Below are 27,766 nucleotides of genomic sequence, written 5' to 3' on the forward strand. Positions count from 1 at the left end.
ATTTCAGAACTTCATATTCAATAAGGGTATAATATCCAGAATATATTTTTTAAAATCTTACAACTCAACAATAAAAAGAAAAACAACCCAATTTAAAAATAGACAAAAGACCCGAATAGACATTTCTTTAAAGAGGAAATACAAATAGTAAAAAGCACATAAAAAGATGCACAGCATCTACTGAAATACAACAAATCAAAACTGTAATGAGAAATCATTTCAGACCTACTAGAGTGGTCACTAAAAAACAAACCAGGAAACAACATTTGGAAACGTTGTGGAAAAATAGGAACACTTATTCATTGCTGGTTAGAATGCATAATGATGCAGCCACTGTGGGAGAGTGTTTGGAATTTCCTTAGAATGCTGAGTTTAGAGTTACCATATGATCCAGCAATCCCACTGCTAGGTATAAACACATAATAACTGAAAGCAGGGACTTGAACAGATATTTGTACACTGATGTTCATAGCAGCATTATTCACAATTGCTAAAAGATGGAAGCAACCCAAGTGTCCATCAACCAATGAATGGATAAACAAATGTGGTATATGCATAAATAGAATATTATTCAGCCATAAAAAGAAATGATGTCCTAATGCAGGCAACACCATGGATGAGATCCAAGGACATTATGTTAATGGATAATAAGCCAGACTCAAAAGGACAAATATTGTATGATCACACTGTTATGAACTAATTATAATAAGAAAATTCATACTAATTCTTAATTCAAATTGAGAATTTTTTAAAAACAAGATTGATCATAGAGCCTGAATAATAATATCTATTTAGAGTATGTCATCACATTCTAAAATAAAGAGATAATTTTTTTGAATGTGACTTAGAGAAATCAGTGTTTTTCCTTTTCAGTCATCCTACACACAGGATTGTTCCCTTATTTACCGAATATTGATTGTGAGAGTTTATGAGTATAAGTGTAGACATTGTTTTATACTTTATTACATATTTCTGTGCACATTATCTCATTTGATTCACAGAACTACCCTGGGAGTAGTTCTAAGAGCCAGGAACAAGTAGCATTAGCCCCATTTTACTTATGAGGTGACTAAAATACAGAAGAGCTGAATGACCTACCTGTGTTACAGTAGTTGATACACTGATGGCCAGAAATAAAATCAATATCCTCAGGAACTAAGCAGTGTGTCTTTTACCCTAACATTCCATAAGCTGTGTAGTGGTTCCTTAGTCCATGTGATTACTAATAAAGTCACATGAATCTGGTTCCTGAGGGTCCACCACCTCTATGTTCTCACTCTCCCCTGAACATCCATTACTACCACTGTTTGTGTGCATATGCTTGTGTACATGCAAGCACTTGTATATGAATGAGTGTGCAGCAATTTGATATTATTGATGAATTCCAAAAAGGAATATTAGATTATGTTTGTAAACTGATCTTTTCCTCTGGGCATATTAGACTATATTGAATTCAGAGATTTACTTGATTAAGTAATCAGATAAACCTCTCGTGCCAGTAGGGCATTGAGTCCCCACCCCTTGGTGGGTGGGGACTCACAGATAAAAGGCATGGCAAAGGACAGAGTTGAAGGGTTTTTAATGTTGGAGTTTGATGCTGAAGTTTGATGCTGAAGTCTTAAGCTGGAACTCTAGGAATTAAGCACACATAGGAAAGAGAAGCAAGCCCCAGAAGAGAGGAACCCTGAACCCAGAGAGAAACAAGACCCTGGAAGAGAGGAACCCAGGAAGCCTGAACAATTGCAGACATCAGCACCCATCTTGCTCCAACACATGAAAATAGATTTTGATGAGGGAAATAACGTATGCTTTATGGCCTGGTATCTGTAAGCTCCTACCCCAAATAAATACCCTTTATAAAAACTAACCAGTTTCTGGCATTTTGCATTGGCACCTATTTGGCTGGCTAATACAGAGTGCAAAGAGGCTTGGATGAGGGATGGTGATCTCACCATACGGATGCCATCATGGTGTGAACTGGACTAAAATTCAGCATGAATCTAGAAAAATGATCCTTAAATTAAGATCAGTGTCTGGTTCAAAGGGACCAAGACTAAGAGAGCAGACATGTGCAAGACAAGAAAATGTGGCCAAGAAAACCAGCAGAGGTCAAAGTCAGAATTCAGATCCAGAAAATAAAGAGACAGGAGAAGGCAGCTAAATAGCTGAAGCTTCTTGTTGCAGCCAAGAGTAACAGGTACCTAAGGGTCACCAGTGAGTCCCCACAGTTCTTTTTATTTTCCTCTGAGTCTAATCTTCGAACATGGTAATGAAGCAGAGATGATCCAAAATGGCTGATAATTCAAAATACTTTAAATTTTGTTTTTAAACAATTTTGTATTTAGTTTTGAATGTGCTTGCATATGTATTTTTGGAATTCATCATACTGAAAATAAAGTTATAAAGCCAGATTAAAAACTTCTAAATTAAGAAGATCTGGAATATTTCCACAAAACTTTATGTGGTCCTCTGCTTAGAACTTTTCCTGATTCCATACTCTAGTGCCGAAAATATACAGCATCACTCCCAAGACCAATTATCTTTCTTTCTAGTGGAAAAATATCACATGATATTTTGTTGATTCACTAGTGTTTTATTTGTAGAGTTGAAGTTGTACAACAAACAGCATCAACAACAAAGGGCCATAATATTGTTGAAATCTACCTTCTCATCCACATCTTGTATCCTTCCACATTTTACCTACGAGGGAGGATCACGAATGTGAAAAAATAACTAATGTTAATTAAAACATAGTTTTTTTTAATGAACAAAGGCTAATGCTTTCTTTAAAACTCAAATTTGCCTCACTGAGTTCATTCTTCCTTCACTATGAGCTAAATCAAGGGAAACTTTCTTATTCACTGTCAACAGTGTCTAAGATTATATCACTTTATATTCATGATGTAAAATAAAATGACAAAGGGAGATGATCCATTAACTACTAACTTGTAACCAGAACATCATTAGGCCTCTTGGTAATATCTCTGTCATGAACTCGACTTACAGTTCAGAACGTTTGCTGGTGGCAATGAGGTGCCTGTAATTTAAGAAACACATGACTATGGAAAAAAATACCATTATAATATTTGTTTTTGTTTCTGGATACTTAAACTAAGAGACCAGGGCCTACCTCAGGGTTTTTTGAACTCGACACTGTCAACATTTGGGAGGGGAAATGTCTTTGTTGTGTGTGTCTATGTGTGTGTGTGTGTGTGTGTGTGTGTGTGTGCTGTGAGGTGTCCCGTGCACTGTAGGATGTTTAACATCATCCTTGGCCTCAACACACTAGATGCCATAACTAACCCATTCTTCCATCCTTCAATGATGACAACCAAAAAGGTGACTAGACATTGTCAAAAAGTCATCTGGCACATAAAAATTGTCCCATTGAGAACCATTCATCTACTTTTTGTTTTTCTTAACTTAAGAAACAAATAAACCTCTGTAATCCATCTAATTGCATTGTCCCCGGCCCCTACAAGGCATAAAGATAGGTAATTGGAGAGATTAAATAAAGTGAATTTGTTTACTATTAATAAAGAAATAGGAGATTATACTCTAGAGAATTAGAAGAAATTTTATAAAGCCAAGTTTGTGTAAATTTAAGTGCTCCTTATTTTTAGTAGCCAGTAATGCTTGCTAAATATGAAGAGATGTGTCTAGTTGCAATTCAACAGACATAATATCTGCTAGATGTGTTTTAATTTATATCATGTATATACTATCAGTAAATACGCTATTATGTAATCTATTCATACAAACTGAATTTAGCATTTCTTTTCTGCTTCCAAATTACATTCATCATTTTGGAAACATCATCCCTAACCTTGTGTAGTATGAGTGAATTGTCAGTGAACTTGTTTGTATAAGTGTTTATAATATACTTGGTATAAAGTATTTGCTGAGGTCTAGTGCTTGACATTTTTATGGAAGCACTGATTTTTTTTTGTGACAGTATAATGGAGTAAGATACACTGAACATGGAAGATAAAAATTTGTTTGCTTACCTTTCCTGTTTTTTTTTAACTTATTTTTATAAAATCATAGGTTCATAGATAGGTAAGTGACCCATCTAATATATAGTTAAAGGGGACAACCTGGTAAATATTTGTCTAGTGCTTTACTTTTTATCACTGATATTTACTCATGATATAAGATCATTTAGTTAACAAGGATTATTTCTCTTCAATTTGGAAATAAGGAGCCTATTTTTTCCTCTCCTTTGCTTTCATGTTAATAACATGAGCAATAATTTTCTTTAAATTTTTTTCTTTGTATCTGATCATTTATTTATTTCTCAAGAAATGTTAAAATGGTGGTCTATTCTGCACATATTAGATAACAAATATTTGCAATGAACATATTTCAGCAGGTATCTACAATGTATCTGGTTTGTGCACATTCTAGGCTCTAAGAAGGCTCCAACAATGAACTAAGAAAGGATCACTGTCTTTAATAAGCTTATGAAAAAAGATAAGTGCAGGTAGCTTTAATGTAAAGTGGAGCATGATGATGTCAGGAAAAGAGACCAAGTAAAAGAATGGTATACAAATAAAAGATTTCCTGGAGACAGGTCATTTCAGAGAAATCTGGAAAGATGAAGTGGATTTCAAAAAAGAGGGCAAGAGTATAAATGAAGATAAGGAATGATACAGGGAGAAGGAAAAACAGCTAGTTTGGAAAATTTAGGGGCCTAACATTTAGGGGTCTAAATTGTGTCAGGCTAGAAGGATAAGGCCAATTAAGGAATATTCCTTGATCTTGCACCTATAACAGCAGATATGACCTCTTTATTGTTACATGTCTTATTTCTATGTTGATCTATGTAAGAAGATAGTGCAGCCTGTATTATATCCCCATGTTTAGCAGGAAAACCTCCCTTATAACCCATGGATTCGTCATACAGTCATTTTAATAAGGACAATCTTCTGGAAGGGTGTATACAGTAATGGCACTACATACATATATTTTTTAGCAAGATTGTTTCCCTGGTCAAGGCGTTCATCAGGAGATTATGTCCCTGGGAATATGTCTTACTGTTTTACAGGTCGAGTTAGCTTTGTTAGAATCAAAAACCTGTACTTGGATAAAATCAGCTTTTACCTAATGTCATTTTCTTAGCCCTCCCTAAATTTATCTTCTTTTGGAGAGCCTTGTTAATATTTCAGCACCTACTAACAACATGGTCTTTTATCCTCAGTTTCCTCTCTACGGCCCTCTCAGCACATCAGCTCAACTCTGAACAATTTCTCATGTGTACTGGAATTACTTTTTAATTCTATCAGCATGTCGTCCCCACCCCATCACTGACCCATAGTCCAAGAGCTCCCAGGGACAAAAATTATTTCCCCACTTCAGGTTTTCCCACTCAAATCATCCTCAGTTTAAATATTTCTTAAATACAGCTCTGGTAATGTCTTTTCTAGTCACAAATACTTTATTGATCTGTACAATCTAGTACAAACCTTTACAGCAAGCACATTGGGTTCTCTGAGGATTGTCTCAACTCTACTTTCCATGGCTGAAGAACATTAGACCTTAAACGAAATTTAGAGTGGAGAGGAGGTTGATATGGAGAAAGATTTTGTCTGCAGAGGTTTTTAATAAAACCATAATAATTATGGTAGAAAACTAAATAAATAGAATATCGATGACAGTAGACTGAATAAATTATCAGTGACATGCTACACAACTTAATTAGTAATCATGTGATCCACCTTGAACCATCCTGTACCTTCTAATAACTTTTTGGCTCTCCCAGCTTTGAGATGCAAATCCCTTAGACTTTGTTGTAGGCCACATGCCTTCTGATAGCTTTGTTTCTTATATCTTCTGACCTACCAGTCAACTCTTGGTCCTGGCAGTATTCTGCAGATTTCCCATTTAAATTTTCTCATTACCTGTCCTCAGCTGCCTGCCAGAAATCCCACCTAAATTGGAGAGACAGTCTCTCTTCCTCTCCTTATGATACCAACTCCCACTTTCTTTCAGATGCAGTCCTTCTAAATTCTGGGATTTGTTTGCAGCATCCTGCCTCCTGGAGGAAACATTCTATTCGATCAAAGAACACATAAATATAACAGATTTTAAAATTATGTCTCTTCACACTTTGCCTGCTTTAGCCAAGGCTGAATTTGGAGATGAAGTCATTAGGTTTACAATTGTGAACTAGGCATAAGTATTCTGTGTGGGTAATAATTCATTTTTATCATATTAAGATGGCATAGCATGAGAATTCTCATTTACTCTACAAGTCTTCCTAATGCATAGTTAAGCTAACTTACCTCCTACATGCAAGCACATGTTGCTTACTGGTTTATCAGTGTACACAGGAAACTTAGGTTTGAATTTATATCAATATAGTCAATTAGCATATGTTATATAAGATATAATTAATATATAATACTATGATGATATAATTACTATATTTGCAATATAACATTTATATTAGCATTTCCTAATAGCTAGGAGATTACTCTGTGTGTCTAGTTATTTTTATTTAATAAACATATAATTCTACAAAGTGAGACTGTTTCTTTAATTTTTACATTCATTTTCTAATGTGTAATTTTTTAAAATTAAAAGTCGTTGTCCCCTTAAATAAGATGTTAAAATTAAAAATATTGTTTGTTTTTATAGTAAATATTCTTTTGCTCATTTTTAGATGAAAGGTTTAGTCACATTATATTATAGAAGGATTATTTTCTCATTAGAGAGTTAATATGTTGATTTTGGAACTTCTTAAATATGTGGAAAAGTTTTTTTAAAAATATATATTTTGCTGTGGTCTTTGAGTTTGAAGCAGTAAAAAGTATGAGTGTATGAGTATGTGTGTATACTCTAATATATTTGTTTGGAAGTATAAGATTGTTTGGAAGTGAAAGATAAGTTTAAAAATTTAACATGGATAAAATTCAAGGTAAAAATAAGATGCTATGTAGATTGTCATAAAACTTCTACATCATTTATTATTTAGGTAGTTGCATTTTTATGTGCCTGACAATTTTACTGAAAAAGTTATCTCCTTTTTTTTCCCGCCACTGATGTGTTCCCTGGGAGGACATTTTTAATTTTCTTCTTTCTTTTTAAAGAAGTTTCACATAAAAATATCACATAAAAGCTACATTGAAAATATAGGGGATACTGATATACCCCACTCCCTCCCTCTTCCACACTTTCCCCCATTAACAACATTTTTCATTAATGTGCAACTTTTGTTACAAATCATGAACAAATATTGAATCACTGCTACTCACCATAGGCAATAGTTTGCATATGGATTACACTTTGCACCACACAATTTTATAGGCTTTGACAAAATGTGTAATGGTCTCTATCCATTATTGCAGTGTCATGCAGGACAATTCCAATTCCCAAAATGCCCCATGTTACACCTGTTTTCCCTCTCCCTCTTCTCAGAACCTCTGGTGACCACTGCCTTGATATCAATGTTACAAGTTACTCCATTACTAGAATAATAAGTCTACTTTAGTCCATATTTGCATTCCTGCCTTATGCTTGTTCATTCCTCAATCTTGAGGATTTGGGGGTGGGGATGCCCACCCTACTTCCAATAGAGAAATGTTTAGGTCCCATGGGGCAGATGGATGGAACTGTCTTGCTTACAAGATAACTTTTTCTTTAGGTAAGATAGTGCTGAACACTCTCGGAGAATAACTGGAATAATTATCTGTGTGGTGATTTTAACTTTTCCATGAACAAAAATTGCTAAAACACCTCAAGGACCCTAAAGACCTGCCATAAAAATTCTACCTTGTATTAACAAGGAAATTTGACTAATTCATTTGTGGATGTTGTTGGGCTTGGGATAGGGGCAATGGAATATAGAAAATCATATGTCCCATGTATGCATGTATAGCACTGATCATTCAGACAGCAGATATTTATCAAGTGCTGCTTTTATGCCAGATTAGTTTTTGGAGGTACCCAATACAAAAACAAAATCCCTGTCTTCATTTTACTTCTAGGCCATTTATGTGTGAAGTTTATTTTTTTCTCAAAATGAGCAGATTAGTGTCATATGCTGGGATTATCAGCATTAAGAGTTCTATGTGATGTAACAAAGCTGGTCCTTGCTGTGTTGGGCTGTGATAGTGAGAACAATGCAAGGGGAAAAGTGCTAGAAGATTTAAAATGCATTTTCAGAGGTAAATTTTTATTTTTCTTATTAGAAAAAAAGCATTGTAAACCCACATTCAACAATTTCGTTAATAATCACAGAAAATAGTGCCTAATGTATTCATAAATGATTCTAAATTGAGAGATGCTACAAACACCAGCAAGGACAGAGAAATGATATCACAAAAAAAGCAGAAGAGGAAAATTAGAATTGAGTCTAGAAAGAAGCAGCAAGCATCCATGAAGTTAGCCTTCTGCTCATCATAGAGGATCTCTAAATTATCCAGCACATATAATTAGTCAATGAAATCTGCATGGCAAAGAAACAGATACTTGGAAATGGAGATACTAAATGATCTGATCCCTTAATCTAGGTATATTTAGGAAAACAAATTGGTGGAGAAGAAAAATAAGACCTGGGAATCTTGACACTTGGGTTACGAATCAAATTCTCACTGTAGAGAAAATGTAAATTTCAACAAAAAATAATGGAATAAGAAGGCCTTTTGTACATAGGCAAGATATTTTTAAATGACTCATCTTTTTTCCATCTTATGAGAGCTACAAGTTGGCCTCTGTATCCCTGTGATGCCTATCAGTTACGAATCAATTTCCTATCTATGCATGAATGTGGGCTCTCTATGCCTGGCTCTTCTGACCTAAGAGAAAACCTGAATTTGACTCAGTTTGGAAATTACAGAAGAACATGATGTTTTCATTGTTCTGCTGTCATGCTCCTGGCTCCTTCTGTCCATCCCTCACACCCCAGAGTGCTGAGCAGCTGGTTCTGCAGCTGTGAACAGGATCTAAGACAATTTTCCTGTGGGGTGGACATAAATCTTGCCAAAGGAATAGAGAGAGAGATATTTTCTTTTTTGTTTCGTGGGTTTTTTTTTGTTTGTTTGTTTTTTTGTCTGTTTCCATTGTCAGCTTCCTCCTGGAATTAAAGGAGCAAACTGCAATCTTTAGGAAGTATTTTCCTGTCTCGATGAATCCAGATTCTTTTCCCCTTTCTTTGAAGAATAAGAGACGCTTCGGGTTTCTAAAATAAGTAGTCGGCAAATAAGCATTTCTCCTTCACCTTCCTTGATACATGAATTATTAATTGCTTTTTTTTTCATCTCCCATAAAAGATGGAACTCATTCTAGTGTGACCAGAAATACTGGTAGCAACCTGTCTTGCCAACAGACAACTTTTTGCCCTCAGCAGCTGGTACCAGAATTATGCCAGATGGTACCTGCGTTGATTTCCTTGACACAACACCCACCCTCTTGCCCTTGGGCCTGCCTTGGTGTTCACACACTTCTCCCTCCTGGAATTGGACATTACAAAGAAGTAAGGATCAGAAGCAAATTCTAGTCTAATTCCTACAGCAGAGGAGTGTAACGCAAATCTGTTATCACACAAGACTATCGGAGAGTACCGAGGAAAGAATAAACACAGTTCAAGACTGAGTAAAGTGTCTAACAGTCTAATTCTTGGTGAAAACCTCCAGAGGTGGAGTTCTATGTGAATGACCTTTTCTTAGACAAGAAGATAATCCATTGAGAAGTCAATATTCATTTAACTTCATTAATCTACATTACTCATTTTCAGATTGTTTGTGGCTGAATTGATTCCAGTATTCTAATATCCATCCTTCGGATGGTAATTAGATCTTAAAGGAGAAATAATGAAAATATGTAGGACTATAAGAACTGTCATTGCAATGATGCATCCTTCATATCATTATTTTTCTTGATTAGTCTTTATGAGTCTGATCATGTGGAGAATGGAGAAAGAGGCAGTTATGGTTAAGGCTTTAATGTTATTATTCTGCTCTTCCAGGTGTGTTGTAGAAGACAAGAACTCAAAGGTGGCCTGGTTGAACCGTTCTGGCATCATTTTCGCTGGACATGACAAATGGTCTCTGGACCCTCGGGTTGAACTGGAGAAACGCCATTCTCTGGAATACAGCCTGCGAATCCAGAAGGTGGATGTCTATGATGAGGGTTCCTATACTTGCTCAGTTCAGACACAGCATGAGCCCAAGACCTCCCAAGTTTACTTGATCGTGCAAGGTAAGAAAAGGGTGAGATAGGTGGGTGGTACAAGAGAGGTGGGACACAGAATAATCAGGATGCATAAAATACTTTCAAAATCTTTCATGGGAAATAAAACCCAGAACACTTCCAAATATATTGATGTATTTAAGTATTTCTTTTTCCTAGTATAGTAGGCATAATGAGAGGACTAAGGAGACTACAGAGAGAGGACCCTTGCCACAATGAGCCAGTAATCTTGGTGAGAATGTTTCCTTCTAGCCCTGAGTGATAAAACACACAGCAAAGGCTACAGCTATTGGAACAAGGTAAAGTGGGGTCACAAGAACAGACAGAATGCTGATAACCATGTGAGGTCCTCTTTATAACCTTGTTAGGTACTGGATAACTACTGAATTTAAAGTTTAATTTCATCTGTTTAATTTTATCTGTCCACATCCTGAGGACTTAATTATATGTTTCTATAAAAGTAAATGTTTTTTTGGGAAAATAAAAATTTCCAGAGGCCTTGACATATCTCAGCTGCCCAACTTTCTGTGTAGTTTGCATCTCCATTTAATGGCATGTTATTTGTGAGGAAATCCAGTGACAAGGTTCTACAGTCATTGGGGACAATCTCCTTCTAGATTAGAGTTTCCTAGGGCACATCTGAGTCATGATTTTACAGAAAGAAAACCCTAAATATCATACATATGCCCCAAAACTTTAACTCTCTCAAGTCCTTTCCCCTGTAATTGCAGAATGAGAACAAAGCTCATCAACTGCACAATTTATTGCAAACTAAGTCAAACCACGAGCAGTTTCAATCCATCTATCAAGAAAGATCTGAGCAGTAACAAATATTAGGGCTGTGTTCATGTATTCTTGATTTACAATTTTATGTAAATTTAATGCAAATTAGGCATGGCCCTAGGGCTCCCGTCAAGATTCCAATGCATTCAGTGGTGTAGCAAAGTTTGACTGTAGTGTCTATTAATGTGTTATGGAATTGATTATTGCACCGTTTAAATTATTGCTCTCCCAACTCCTCTGATTAATAGATTGAAACTGGAATAAAATACATCAGAGACTGTCTGGTGCAGGGGCGGCTTAGTCATGTGACCTCTATCTTGGTCCATTTGCAATGGCTGACAGCTTCATTTTATTGCTTCTAAAAGGCATGTCTACTGGCTTGTAAAGTTCCTAAAAAAGATAAAGAATAGGATTTTTCCTCTAGTTTAGTAGAGAGTACTTAAGCTCATTAACAAGAGAAACTAAGCTTCAGATCCCTGGCAACCCATTTAATGTGTGTGACTAGAGATATGTAAATATGTAAATGAATTCATTTGCTAGCTCCCTCAAAACACACACATACACTCACACACACAACACACACATCAAAACAGAAGAATTTCTACCTAATTCAATGGCATGGCAGGTGGGGAGAGATAACTAAGTAGTTTATTCAGGTCTCTTAGAACAGATTTTATCTAATGATCAGCTTTACATTATAATATATTTCTATATAATTTTAATACCTTTACTGTCTTTAATGTCATTGGAAAGCCCCTAGAGACCACAACTAGAAATCATGTGTTGTCCTTTATGGAATAAAATTAGGACAATCTGAGTATTTTATTCTTTCATTTCAGATGAGGAAACAGAGGTTCATTAAATTTAGATTATTTGCTCAAGGTTACAGAGAGTATTTGGAATAGACTGAAGCCATAGATACCTAAGATTCCAAGTAATTTCCATTGAAATGGAAAAATTTTGCTATGATTTTAAGGGCCATTATATTTATATTTAAATCAAAGTTTTTAGCACCAAATGTCCGAAACCCCTCCTCCTTTTTCCCTTTTTGTCTTTGCACACTTGATAAAAACAAGACCATGCCAAGAGAGTGAGAACTAGAACTGGATTAAATCGTGCTGTGTGACCTCCCTGCTATGCCAGTTATAGTAAAATTAAATTTAACTTACTATTAAGGAACAGGAAATAATCTACTAAATGCCAGTTAAAGTGTGTTCATTGTATCATTTGATTCTAATAATATCACTATTGTTATTATAAATATACAAACATTAAAGTTCAGAGAGGATAAGAATCTGGCCAAGGTTCCCTATTGGATTAAGACAGGATTTCAAGCCATATCTGTCTGATTCAAAACATTATTGTATTTCCTCCTTACTGCATTACTTTGAAAGAGAAAAGGATCAGTGAAGCTTGTACTTGAAATGGCATGAAGGAATGATTGTCCCTTTCTTGAGTCTGAATCAGGGAGGGGAGTTTTTTGGACAATTGTATGGAGGTATACATTTGTTTTCTAGCACCGGATAACTGAACCATATTCCCTTGGGGACACCTAGCTTGGTGGTGAGGCTGGGATTTCCATTCCTCCTATTTCATCACTGCTTTCCATTTGTAAGAAATGAAGATTAGTTTAGTTTTCACATAAAAGAAGAAAATATTGATTAATGTAACCTGGCAGTCTATTGTCTCAGTCTCCCACTCCTGGGTTAAACCGCAACAAAGGAAACCAGCTTAAGCCAGTCCTATAGGCAGTAAAAAAGATGCCCAAGAAAGAGCTAAGTCAATACCAATTCAGCACGAAATTCCATTCCTTATTTGGCAAAGGGGGGCAGGTAAAAATTAAAATGGTTGGAATGTGATGGTGAAGCGGTTAATCACAAACTTTTGTGCAGGAAAGTTAGATCTTCTCGGATCGGCTGTAACTTCTGAAGTATCCAGTCTATGCAGAAACAAACAGAGGAAAGGCTTGTGTGCTAGGCTTAGGGGTATAAATTGTGTCATTTTTCTTTGTTCAGGCACCAGCTACGTTTTCTGGTTGTGCGCCCCTTCCTGCAAGATTGAGAATAAATTCTTTTCTTTTCCACAATCGGGTGAGCCTTATTTTCTTCCAGAAGGAGATTTCTTTCTAACACACTGCATGCCTCAACTCTATCCTGGGACGGAAGCTCAATACAAGGATCATTCTTGGCTGTAGTTTGTACTGAAAAATTGTACACGTTTTTTACCACATCAAAAATTCTGTTTCTAGGTATGGCTGGTATGCTTCCCTCCCCCAAACCTTCCATCAGAATCTGTAGGTCTTTTTACATTTACAGTTCCTGCCTTGGTCACTCTCCATGTCTTTTACAAATCCAGCCTGGTATTAAATAAATTCTGTGCTCTTCCTCCTTACCCAATGGTGAGAATAGCTTTAGCTCGAAGGTGTAGGAGATACCACTAAAGAATAGTGGTTAAGAAAGTGGGCTTTCAGTCACACGGCCTGATTCACATCCCAAGTTCCTTTCGTACCACCTAAATAAACTTCAGGGTAAGCTACTTAACCTTTCTAGGCCTCAGTTTTGTCAGCTGTAAAATTTTTAATTCTCCACTTTTGGAAAACTTTCCTGAATTTATTGTAAGGCTTAAATTAGATGATTTATGTAAGCCTCTAGCATGGTGCCTAGAGCATAGACATACTATCTCAATAGATGAACATGACTAAGATGATGATAATGGTGATGATTCACCTAAGTTCCCAAAAGACTGATTCCTGTCCTAGGGAAGGGGAGGAGAGGAGCTTCAGCATAAGCAGCTTGCTGCTCTGAGACACTCACTGCTGGTTGCCCTTTAAGTAGTCCCTTTAGTTATTTATTTTGGGTCCCTCCAGTCTATTGGTCAACTGTGCTTTCCCTTAACACCTAGTCTTTAACATTTCCTCTTCAAGATTCTGGGGAGTCTCTTCAACTAGCATCACTTTAAATCTTCACCTGGCAATTATAAAGGATGCTTGAGGAGAAAATTCAGTGTACATTAGTATCACATTGAAGGTTGATTAACTTTTAGATTGTTAGAACCTAGCCCAGAATTTCTGATTCAGTAGGTCAGGGGGTGGTTCTGATAATTTGCATTTCCAACAATTTACCTGGTGTTGCTGATGCTTCTAGTCTAAGGGACTACACTTTGAGAACCACTGCTCTAAATGAATAGTGCACTTTTAAGATCATATGGCAAAGTAATTCTGCATTATTTCATTCAATTTCAGATAGTGTCACAGCCTAGAACTACTCCTAGATATATAATTGTGTTGTTCATGAGACAGGAAACAGGTAGATTTGTATGTACCATAACTTTCATGGTAACTTTTTAGAACTTTCCAAGACTGATTACCTGTCATGGTTGTATGTAAAGAAAATCTTTTCATTTCTCCCAAACTCTCCCTTTTAAACATCAAAGATGAAAAATAATAGTAGAAATCTTCCATAAACTTCAAAAATTTCCAACTTAGAAACTTGGGAGTGTTTGGACACCTTCCTTCTGTTGCATCCCATTTTGTCCAGAAGACTTCTTTACCTTTACATAAATATATATTTCCTCCACTCTAATATTTTCTTTCTTCTTTGGTGATACTTTTTCAGGAAAAATATATGCTCTTATCAGTTCATCATTGTTGTTACATACAGAAAACTCTATGTTGTTAAAATTAAAATGCTGTTTGTTCGCTAAACTCAGTCTTTTAGCTAAGTGACAACCCCACACACATGTCTCATGAGGTACACAAGTCATATATTTGCATCAATAAATGTACAAAGCAATATATTAACCTTTGGGATCATTTGTAATTAGTTGTTATTAAAAGCTGCAACTGCAGAAATTTAGGCTACCCTATATATAAACATGAATTTGATATAGTTAATAAATAATGAGAACCTATATCTAAAGCCAGCTCTTTTAATGGTTTCCTCATTACCTCCTTTAAAAATTTGAAGCTCAAAGATTCAGGAAACATCACCCATAACTTCATAATATAAACAAGGTACTCCAGCATCCTTTCCATTAATAAAGTCCATCTCTTTTCCAAAGGTTCCCCTCTTATATTTCCTGGTCATGCTGCAGATGGAGGTATACATGCTAAGGCAATGTTTCTCTACATGTTATCCTTGCCTAATTTTCAAAAGAGTCAATGTTTTGGTTTTATTATACTTATCAAAATGCAAATCCTTGAGAACCACTCCCAGAATAACTGAATCAAAATCTTTGAGGATGGAGCCAAAATTTGCACAAATGGCATGCTCTCCAAGTGATTTAGATGCATACTAAAAATTAAGAACTACTATTTTAAGAATATAAGCAATCAATGATAGGGATTTACTGCTGCTGTCTGCCTGCTCATTCTCCTGTATTACACTGCATCAAATTGCATCTAAGATTCTGCAGGGAAAATATTAGAGCCTTGTCATAGTAAAAATTAAACCCAAAATAAAATGATAAAATAAATATACCTGCAAACTCATTGTAAACAGATGAATTTCATGTTCATGAATCTTGGAAATAGCCACTCCAAAAAGTAGGAAAATTTTTTTTTAAGTTATAACATTAAGTATTTCCATGTATATGTGAAAACAAAGGAAATTTCTAAAGACAATATTTCTAAAATGTGAATCTTTCAAAAAATATTTCATTCATCGTACCTTACATGTTTTATCATTTTCAATGTATTCATTGCCTCATTCTGAAGGTAGGTATACATATTAGAGGGATAGTTTCCATGTTGAGCCTTTTGCTCTCTTTTCGTGCTATTTTAATTTGGTGAACATTGTTTTAGAAATGGCCTAATTTGCATATACTAAAATCAGAATTAAGAAAAATATCACAGTTTCCAAATCCCATTTTAAATAAATACTTAAATTTGACTATAATATTAAATATAATCCCTGAGATGTTACTCACCATTTTGACATAAAACACATACAAGGATATTGAGAATATCTCCATCCCTTGTCAGGAAATTTATAGCATAATTATCTTAATTAAGCCAATAAAAAATGATGAAAGATGTTGTTAATGAGGGAAAGTGTGGGACGAGGAGGAGGTATATGGGAATTCCTTACATTTTTGATGTATCATTTATGTAATCCAAATCTTCTTTAAAAGGAAAAAAAAAATTAAAATAACATTTTACACTACTGTCATACATTTGTTATAATTGATGAACAAATATTGAAACATTGCTACGAACTAAGGCTTATAGTTTACATTATGGTTTGCACTTTGCAATATATAATACGTTTTGACAAAATGTGTAATGGCCTGTATCCATCATTGTAAAATCATGCAGAACAATTCCAATGTCCTCAAAATGCTCTCTGTCTTCCCTATTTTTCCCTCTTCCTCCCCTCAGAACTCTGGTAACCACTGTCTTTATATCAATGTTGTGTTTCCCCCCTTATATTTTTTCTTTCCTCAATCTTAAGGATTTGGGAATGATGATGCCCACTGTGCTTCAGATTAAGAGGGACTTAGATCTTATGGGGGGCAGTTAGGAGGAGCTGTTTTGCTTGCAGTTGTAGAGACTCTGTTTTTTGTGGTTGGGGGTTGGCCATCATCATTTTGTTAGTTGTCCTGGGTGAGTCTGATGAACTGGAGAATATGTTGGCCACAACTATTCTGAGATTCAGGGCTCAACCAGCATATGAACAGACCAAAGACTTAAGTCTCTGGGACATATATTTAATGGGTATGGGTATATTTAATGGGTATGGTCCAAATAAAAGGGGTGGAAGAATCATATGTTGGGATAACAGATAACTCTGTTATCTTGGGGAAATAGATTATCATATATTCCATTATAAGGCCCATGGATGGGGTTCTGATTTCATAGGGTTGTGTGCCTTGCCTAAAGTGTCTGATGTCTCTGGAGTCCTCTGGACACCCCCATCTGAGGCTTTCTTTATTGTGGCATTTAGTGAAATCTGCCTGAGACATGCATAGCCTCTAAAATGCCTTTTGATTCACTTTGAAATCTCTTCACCATACAAACTACTTTGTATTTAATGTTTCCCCCTTTTGGTCAAGGTCATTTTCCAAATGCATCGCTGGTTGGTGCTTGGTATTAATCCCTTTGGGACAGGGAGGCTTATCCCTGGGAGCCATGTCCAACATCAGGGGGATTTTACTTACTGAGTTTGGCTTAGAGAGAGACCACATTTGAGTAACAAAGAGGTGTTCAGTAGGTAATTCTTAGGCATTCGTTATTATTAGGCCTAGTGTCAGTTTTATAAGAATAAGGTTCATTAAGTACAAGCATTAATATCACTGCCTATATACTCTAAGTTTCTTGCCCCTCTATTTGAGAATGTAGCTGGACTCCCCAGGATGGGAGTTTAATATTTTGTTGGTCATTGTGTAGGTCTTCACCAATGAGACAACACTCTGATGATATGAACACATTCTTATTCCATAGAGACATGCCCCAGGTGTATCCCTCCCCACATATCCCCTGCCACTGATACCCTGCACCAGTAACCCTTACCATAGATAATGAAAGAACACTCCCACAATTGTTTAAGGATTTCTAAATGAATCTAATATTTAGATTTAATTATTTCTAATAAAATAGGAATTTAGAATTTTCTTTAGGTTTGATCCCAGGGGTAATTCTATTGATTATCAAGAATCTTAATGGTTAGCTGAAATTCCCATTTAGATTTTACACACTTAAGTGTACTAATTTTCCTACTCTTCAACTTAAATTTTTAGGCAATAGCCCCTTGATTTGCCGTTAATTTGTCAAGTTTAAACCTTTAAGAAATCACTATCCACTTCCACAACTAGACAGCTAATATAATGGGGAGAAGTGAAACTTTCAGGCTAAAATATTTAGGAAGCTTACTTTATATATTTTATATTCCCCATACAAGATGGGCTTCAACTTTTATCTTAATCAAGCCTATTCACTGATAACTGACTGCTATACCCAGACTTTCTCTCATATCTACAGCCCACATTTTAGTTATTAAAACAAATCAGGGAGCAGACATGGCTCAGTGTTTGAACATTGACTTCCCACATACGAGGTCCCAGGTTCAATCCCTGGACCTAGCACCTCAAAAAAGAAAAAAAAAATCAACCCCTTATATCCACATGCTTTCTACTCTAAATTGCATTTGTCCTTCTTGATAATGAGAGAAAATAAAGGAAGACAGACAAAGTTATTTTAGTACCAATACAGGAGTTGGCTCAATGCAAAAACTCAGTCTTCTTTCCAGAAAGCTGCTTAAAGAAAAAGGATCAGGGAATTTTCAGCTATATGCAAATCTTAAATAATTGTACAAATAAAGATTTTAATACCTTATGATAAAAATTTAAAAGGAAATTAGGAAGAATTTGGGGGTGGGAATTTATTCCATATTGGATATGCATCTGCTAGATATTGTAGGTACATCCAATCTGTGCCACAAATTATTTTTGCTTATATTTACGTAATTTCATATGTGGCTACTTACAGATATGCTAGTTTTACACAGAAATTTTACCTTAACTATTAAAGTAAGAATAGCTACTCTTTCAAATATTGTAAATAATACTATAAACAAGCATACATCATCACCTGTCATATTTATGTGTTCTATACATTATTGAAATAAAGCTGTACTGTTAAAAATATTAAAGGTAACTTTTTAAATTCAAATATTTAAAATATAAATAAATATGGTATATATTTATTTTAGAGATTTTTATCAGTATATAGGTACTTTCATTGTTTTCAGTTTATTATTTTTGCACACCATTTATTTATAACATTTATTTTTGCATAACAGTCTCCTGAATGATATGGGTTGTCTTGAAATTTCACTAATTGCTAGGTCTGCCTGAGTAACTAATAAATTAGGTATGAAAAACACAATAAGGCCTCTTCCTTTCTTGATAGTCAAGAAGTTATTAGGCAGGCTGGCTGTAGTGGGAAAGCAGCATAACCTGCTCCACGGGCCACCCTTGGAAGGTTTCTATGAATGGCGGCACCACTGCAAGGATCAGGGAATATGCAAGAAGAGCATCTCTAGCAATTTGACGTTGTTTATGAATTCCAAAAATAAATATTGGATTATGTTTGCAAACTGGTCTGTTCCTCTGGGCATATTAGATTGTATTAGGTTCATAGGTTTCATTTTTACTTGATTAAATTAAGATTGGGGTTTTGATTTGGCCACATCAGTGGGTGTTGGTGGGCAGGGACTCATGGAGAAAAAAACATGGCAGAGGAGAGAGTTTGGAGTTTTTGATGCTAGAGCTCCAGGAAGTAAACACAGAGAAGCAGATATGCGAGGAAAGAGAGAAGGCTCCATTAGACATGGCAGAGGCCCCAGGAAGAGAGACAAGCTGTTTGCCTGATGGTTTATAGCAGGCCTTGTAGAGAGGGTAAGCAGCTGAGCCTAGAGAGAAATGAGCCCCAGTAAGAGAGGCAAGCCTTATGCTAACCTGAAGCTGAGAAATGAAGGGGCTGGGATCACAAAGCCTTAAGAGAAGGAACGCTGAAACTTTGCAGAGACCAGTAATCTATCTTGCTCCAGCACCTGGCAACAGACTTTGGTAAGAGAAATTACTTATGCTTTATGGCCTTGTGACTATAAGCGTCTACCCCAAAAAATACTTTTTATAAAAGCCAACAGATTTCTTGTGCTTTGCATCAGCACCCCTTTGGATGACTGATACAGCATCCTAGTGTGGAGGCACTCTGGGAGAGTTAGGACTGCTACTACATTCAGGGGAATTGAGCAAATAAAATATATTGAGGATAAGGATAACCAGTTTTTCATTGCTGGAGAAGTACAAATATAGAAAGGGCAAAATCTAAAATGAACCCTGTGATGTTGGATTGAAATCGGTACATATTAGTACATATTCATGATTTTCAGTAGATGATACATTATATAGATTGATAGATTGATTAGACAGATGATTAGATAGATATAGACAAATATAGATTTAACTGTGTGTATATATTTCCTAGAACTGTTTACTCAGAGGGCCCTGAGCAGTGACATCCCAATAGCAATGAGCATCTAGAGCACCCAGATCTTGATTTTAAAATATTCTAATAAAAGAAGTAAGGGCTACCTGAAGAAATGGATGATTCCAGACTGGAGCAAGGAAAAAAAAATATGAGGCTGGAACATTTTTTGTGTGTGCCAGGAAGTAAATAAATGCTAAAAGAATAGTGACACATGCCAAAAGTACATGCAAGCCCTTTGAAAGACATTTCCTTTGGCCAACTTTAGGACATTTGGGCATAAAAATAAATAATAGATATTATAATGCTAATATAATACTAATAGTAAATTTAAAGATAATTGTTAAATAAAAGAAATATAAAGCTCTTCCTTACAGTAGATGGCTGACTAATAAATATGGAAGGAAGTAGGGGATTAGAAAATTATCATTTGGCAACCATTGTGAAATAATTAATTCAGACAAGAAAAATCAGTAAACTCTAAAACTAGTAGTTGAACATGAAAGAAAGAATGAATTTTACATAATCTCAAAATAGTTCCCCATAAAGCATTTATTAAATACACAAAAAAAAATAATAGAAAAGAGTGGAAAAAAATAGCAGACACCACATTAATCAAGTAATCAAAGTTAACACTAACATTAATGGGGTAAATTGACATCATGTGCCAAACACTAGGCTACAAAGAGCAGAACAGAATGTCATTTCTGTGTTATGTCTGCCAAAACCTGAGCGTAATCATTAGAAAATTTGAACACATCCAAAATGAAGACATTCTGTAAGACTGACCCGTAATCTTGAAAAATGTGAATGTCGTGAAAGTGGGGAGAGACATAGGGACTGCCCTAGATTGAAGAAGACTACAGAGATATGAAAACTGTGTGCACGTTATCCTGGATTGGAACCTTTTGTTAGAAAATACATTACTGGAACAATTGACAAAACTTAAATGGAGTCCTGAGTAAAGGGTATATGGGAGTTATTTATATTATTCTTGAAATTTTTCTGTATATTTGAATTGTTTCAAAACTTAAGTATAAAACACATACAATGATTAAGGCAAGTAATAAAAATAAAACCAAGTGAATAAAATCAAAAATTATACCAAACATTAATTATATCATAATCAAGTAGAATATTTTCAAGGATAATTCATTATGAAGAAATGTATTAATAAAATATATCTCCAAAGACCAAAGTAGAAAACATCATGAGACAATTCAATAACAAGCAAAAGTACAAATGATATTATTCAACTTCCCTTCTCAATTTTTAAAAGTACTTACAAATTTAGTAAGCGAAGTGGAGAAAGTATCTTTCTTAACATGAAAAAGATGGGTAACTTCAATAATAATTAAAGTGAGGAATGAAAAGAAAATCAACCATCATCATTATTATTGAACATCATTATTCAAGTTCTGGTCAGTGCAATAGGACAAGAAAATGGAATGGAAATGAAATAAATTAAATTATCACTATACCCAGCTAATCTGATTGCTAACTAAAAGTCCTTATAAATTAATGAGAAAAATACTAACATTAATAATGGTTTGATAAGTTTCCTAGTTATCTGAATAAAAAGATAAATATTTTTATATTTAATTATATTAAACACTTATAAAATATACTAATATGGCCATCTAGAAAACTGCAAAAATTTTTAAAACATTTAAAAATGAATTGTATAATGAATTGTAATGTGAACTTCAATGCAGAAATTGATACCAATTTACCTGAAAGAATAGAGTTTGTTGTTTCTTAATGGAAATGAAATACTTAATTTTTTAGTAGAAACACAAATAGTTATAAAGATAAAAATTTTCCCTAAGATAAATGGATTTTTTTACATATTTAAAAATTACTTTGGAGAGCTTTGATTACAATTACAGTAAATTTATAAAATTGATTAGGAAGAATAGCTATAAACAGCCAGTACATTTTTTCAAATTTTATCAAAACAGGAATACTTGTACTGCTAGAGACTAGCCTATTTACTGAAGATAAAATAATTAAACCAAAAATAATTAAAACAGTTCATCTGTGAAGCCATCTGGTCCTGGGCTTTTCATCTTTGAGAGGTTTTTGATGACTGTTTCAATCTCTTCACTTGTGATTGGTTTGTTGAGGTCTTCTATTTCTTCTAGTGTCAATGTAGGCTATTTTTGAGTTTCTAGAAATGTGTCCATCTCATCTACATTGTCTAGTTTTGGACGTACAGTTGGTCATAGTATCCTTTTATGATCTCTCCTTTTTCTGTGGGGTCAGTGGTAATGCCCCACCCCATTTCTGATTTATTTATTTGCATCTTCTCTCTTTTTTGCTTTGTCACTGTAGCTAAGGGTTTGTTGATTTTGTTGATCCTCTTAAAGAACCAATTTCTATGCTTTTTAAAAAACTCTCTCTTGTTTTTTGTTCTTGATTTCATTTATTCCTGCTCCATTCTTTACTGTTTCTTTCCTTTGGCTTGGTTTAGGATTCATTTGCTTTTCCTTTTCTAGTTCCACCAGGTGTGCAGTTAGATTTTCAATTTTAGCTTTTTCTTCTTTTTTTAATGTAAACATTCAGGCTACAGATTTCTTTTTCAGCATGCCTTTACAGTGTCCCATAAGTGATGATATGTTGTGTTCTCATTTTCGTTTGTCTCAAGATGCTTGCTGAATTCTCTTGCAATTTCTTCTTTGACCCACTGATTATTCAAGAGTCTTTAATCTCCATATATTTATGACTTTTCCCCTTTTCTGTCCATTATTGATTTCCAGCTTAATTCTATTATGATCAGAGAATGTGTTTTGTATAATTGCAATCTTTTAAATTTATTAAGTCTTGCCATGTGACCCAACATATGGTCTATCGTGGAGAAGTATCCATTAGCACTTGAAAAGAATGTATATCCTGCTGTTTTGAGGTACAATACTCTATAGATGTCCTTTAGGTCTCATTCATTTATTATATTATACAAGTTCTCTGTTTATTTATCCCCTGTCCAGATATTCTATCCAATACTGAAAGTGTTGTATTGAACTATTAATATTATTGTAGAGACATCTATTTCTCCCTTCAGTTTTGCCAGTGTGTGCCTGATGAACCCTGAGCCACTCAGGCTAGGTGCATAAATATTTATTTCTTCGTTGTGAGTTGTCACTTTTCTTAATATATAATAACTTTCTTCATCCCTTCTAACAGTTTTGCATGTAAAATCTATTTTGTGTGATATTAGTATTGCTACTACAGCTCTTTTTTCTTTCCTTTTTATTGGTTACTATTCGCATGGAGTATCATTTTCCAACATTTCACTTTTAACCTGATTATGTCCTTATGTCAGAGATCAGTCTCCTATAGACAGCCTATACAGATGGCTCATATTTTTTAATCATTCTATTAGTCTATGTCTTTTGATTGGGGAGTTCAAGCCATTAACATTTGTTGTTATTACTGTAAAGGCATTACTTACTTCATCTATTTTGTCCTTTGACTTTCTGTTGTCATATTTTACTATTGTTTGTCCTTTTACCCTTTAATTTACTTTTCTTAAGAATCTTCATTTCTACTTTCTACTCCAAGTCTCTTGCCCTTGTTTTTTCCTTTCAGGCTGCAACATCTCTGTAATCTCTTGTAATTCTGATCTTTTGGTAACATACATGATCAGTTTTTGTTTGTCTGTGAAGACTTTGTACTCACCCTCATTTTTGAAGGAGAATTTCTCCAGATACAGAATTCTTGGCTGGCAGTTCTTCTCTTTCAGTACTTTAAATATATCATATCACTTTCTTCTTGCCTCCATGGTTTCTGAGTAGAGGTTGGCACTTAATCTTATCAAGATTCCCTTGTATGTGATGCTTTACTTTTCTCTCACTGCTTTCAGCATCCTCTCTTTATCTCTGATAATTGTTTTAGGTGTCTCAGGGTAAGTCAATTCAGATTTATTCTCTTTGGGGTGCATTGTGCTTGTTGGATATTGATATTTGTGTCTTTCATAAGGGTTGGGAAGTTTTTGTCCATTATTTCTTTAAATATTCTTTCTGTCCTTTTTCCATCCTCTTCTTCTTCTGGGATACCAATAGTGTTGGTAACTCACAGAGCTATTTATATGGGTATGATAATGGTTGAAAGGGTAAGTCTAAGGTCATGTATATTATGAGAAGGAAAGCTAAAAACTGTACCATGGGACTGTATAACATAGTGAATGCTCATGTAAAATAAAAATATGGGTGATATGTATGTATAAGAAATTGTCGAAAAATATAAATACAAATAAACTAGAGAGATGAAGCAGCTATGTACAGCAGGGGAAGAATAGAGAGATGGAGAGGCAATGAATTTGTTTTTTGGTTTTTTTCATTAGTCTTATTATTGAAATAATAAAAATGCTCTAAAAATTATTGAAAAGACAAATGAACAACTATGTAATTATATTGAATACCATTGATTGTACACTTTGGATAAATTTATGCTTTATTAATATTTATCAATAAAATTGATTTTTTAAAATGTGATTTTGCTTTAAGAATGGCCAAGTCAGTGGAACTAAATGAAAATCACAAAATGCTACTACATATAATAATGTCACGTACAATACATTTTAAAAATAATTGGGAAAATATTATTATTCAAAAAAAATTGTTCAAAATTGTCTAAAATTTTTGAACAATTAATTATAGAAAAATAAAGTTAACTTTACTGAACAACCTTAGGCCAAAATAAAATATCATATATGTTAAATATTTAAAAGGAAAAAATAATGGGCTAGAAGAATCATCAATAAATATGTGTCTCAACAGAGTGAGGATGAGTTTCTTAGCATAAAAGCAAGTGAAAAACTTAAAGAAAAAAAATGACTAAAATTTGACTATTATATAAATTTGTAAATATGTACAAAATTCAGAGACATGTGATAAACTGATTTAAAAAACAAAATATGTACCAGATAGAGTTTTAATGCCATTGCTGTGTGAATAGATTTCTAAACATCAATAAAGAAATGAAAGAAAAAAGGAAAACAATACAGAAAACATGACCCAAAATTCTTAAAGGGCATATATTGCCAGTATATAGAAGAACATATACAAATAGGCAGAAAATGTATGGACAACTGTTAAAACCTCATTAATAATCAAGGAAATGCAATGTAAAACAGCAATAAATTATTTTTATAACTTGTGTACTAGGAAAGGGTTAACAAAATGTGGATTGGCAAATCTGTAGGAAAACTGACAGTTTTATATCCCCCTGTTGAGAGTGTAAATTAGTGGAAACTTTTCCTAGATTATTATTAGGATGCTTATTCGAAGTTTTAAAATGTATTTCTCCCATTTGACCCAGTAACTTCATTTCCATAGACATGTACAAAGAAAGTCATTTAAGAAGCAAACAAATTTTTGTAGACAATGGTCACTACAATGTTTTTAAAGAAAATTACAGAAAACACATTATCAAATGAAGGAATACTATTATAATGAGCATTTTAGTAGCTGCTCAGCATTCAACCCTCTTTCTTATCTTTGGGAATTTTCCTCTTTGTATTGTTAGGATGCAGACCCTATCTTTCAGTATAAAAATTGAAATAAAATTCAGACACCCTCAAAACTAGAGTCTGGGCATGAAATCTAGGCCCCGAAACTCCAACACACCTGCCCCAGACTCAGAATTATTAAAGACGTCATTTGCACAAGAACACTGGGATCAAAGAGAATCTATTCAGGTAATTGTTGACCCTGACAGTTGTTTACATTAGGAGCAGCATTTTAATAAGGCCTGGATCTGGGGCCTTGGTAAGTTTGAAAGCTATGGTATCGCATTTTCAGAGTCTACCAGCAGTCATGCCCTCCTCACATCATTTTGTGACATGATTCTGACTCTGCAGTCTTGCCAGTGATTCTATGTGTTTCAATAAATTCCTTTTCTGCACAAGACAGCCAGAGATATTTTCTGTTGCTTGCAACAGAAAACTCTGACTTACACAACTAAACAGCCACTATCATGTTTATGCAACCTTTTTATTACACAATAAAGTATTTGCAATATATGATTAAGTGAAAATGACAGGTTACAAAACAGTATAAAATATAGCATAAATTTTGTAAACCATAATGAATACATATATCATATATACTCACATCTATTTGAATAAAAAATAGAATGAAACACACCAAGATAATTTTTACAGTAGTTTTCTGGGTGTTGGCTTTGCAGTCAAAATGTTGTATTATTTAGTTTTTGAAATTGTGTGCATGTATTATATCTGGGGAATAGTTCAGTAAAAATTGTTAAATAATTAGTTTACATTTATTGAAAAGAACAGACATTCAGAAAAATTTTCAGAGAGTAAAATTTTTCCTTGTTGCTATCGAAGAAACAAACTCATAAGACCATCTTAAAGTAATGTCTTTAAGTTCTTACCCCTTGGAAAGATATATTATTTCAAAAATAGATATTAGAAAGATAATACATAATGCATACACACAAAAATACTTATGAACACAAACAAAATATTAATAGGACCTCATCAATTGCCTCAAGTCAAGCAAAATTGTATAATAAACAATTTTCTGCATATAAATAAGCATGTTTTCTGATTTTAAAACGTCCTCTTATCGAGACCTCTTGGATGCTTCATGTACCTGCCTTCCCAGTCTAGAGCTCATAATCTGATATTTCAATAGCCTTCTTACTGGAACACTAAATTAAATTCTATTTGATCTTCTCTTGTTTTGACATGTCAAGTTCCCAGCCACAAGTAAGTCTGGTAAATCACTTTTTCCCATCTGATCTAAGGAGTGTTAAATGTTATTAGGAAAAGGGATATTATAAAATTTACTGATTATCCTACAAAGTTATTCTAACACCAGTTGAGTCCTTAATCCTTTTTAGAAATCTCCTCATTCATCACTTGCTGATTTACCACTCAATTAGCTAAAACAGCTTTTCTCAGTTTTCCACATTCCCTGTATGCGACCTCACACTGCCCCCTCTTTTCTTTATAACTTTTAAAAAATTATCCTCCTCCCACCCCCCACCCTGCTTTGCAGCTTGTATGTGTGTGTGTGTGTGTGTGTGTGCTGTCTGCTCTCTGTGTCCATTCACTGTACATTCTTCTGGGTCTGTATATTTACAGCCCCCCTTGCAGCTTGTTTTGCTATCTGCTCTCTGTGTCCATTCCCTGTGGGCTCTTCTGTGTTCTCGCTTGTCTCCCTTCATTTTTTGTTGTTGTGTCACCTTGCTGAGTCAGCTCTCCATGGCATCTGTGGGCCAGGCGGTGCTCTGCGGCATGCAGACAAGCCTGCCTTCACAAGGAGGACTCTGGACACGATCCAAGGGCCTCCCATATGGTAGACAGGAGCTCATCTGATTGAGACACAGCTTTCCCCACTGCTAGTTTTTTCATATCATTTTCTTTGATGTCTCTTTAGACACACCATATTAGCCAGGGTTTTCTAGGGAAACACAATCAATAGGAGATATCTGTCAATAGTATGAGATTTTTAAGAGTCTCTCATGCTACCATGGTGATGCAGAAGTTCAGGTTTCGCAGGCAGGCTGCAAGCCAGGGCTCCAATGAAAGTACAATGAGGGTCCTTGATGAGTTTCTTGGAGATGTTGGATGTCCAAAGATGAACTGGGAAATTCTCTCTGAATGCTGAAATCACGTCTCCTTTTAAGGCATTCATCTGATTGGATAAAAGCATCACTCATTGCTGATGGCTTGTTGATCATAGATGTAATCAGCCCTCTATGCAGTAAACTCATTGATGACTTAAGCCCATAAATGCCCTTGTATTAGAGTTAGCCCAGTGCTTGCTTGACCAAACA

At 34.7% G+C, this 27,766-nt stretch overlaps 1 protein-coding gene across 6 annotated transcripts in view; it reads left to right on the plus strand.

Annotated features, from left to right (window-relative positions):
* The window catches only part of LSAMP (limbic system associated membrane protein), a 1,652,779-nt gene that overhangs the window by 1,300,769 nt on the left and 324,244 nt on the right, over positions 1–27,766 (plus strand). For all 6 annotated transcript variants that reach the window (XM_058295791.1, XM_058295790.2, XM_071214778.1 and 3 more), the window contains one exon: positions 9,968–10,200. In XM_058295791.1, the coding sequence (XP_058151774.1) occupies positions 9,968–10,200 (233 nt within the window). The remainder of the gene's footprint in view (positions 1–9,967; positions 10,201–27,766) is intronic.

The sequence above is a fragment of the Dasypus novemcinctus genome, chromosome 4 (assembly GCF_030445035.2).
Source record: "Dasypus novemcinctus isolate mDasNov1 chromosome 4, mDasNov1.1.hap2, whole genome shotgun sequence".
Lineage (NCBI taxonomy): Eukaryota > Metazoa > Chordata > Mammalia > Cingulata > Dasypodidae > Dasypus > Dasypus novemcinctus.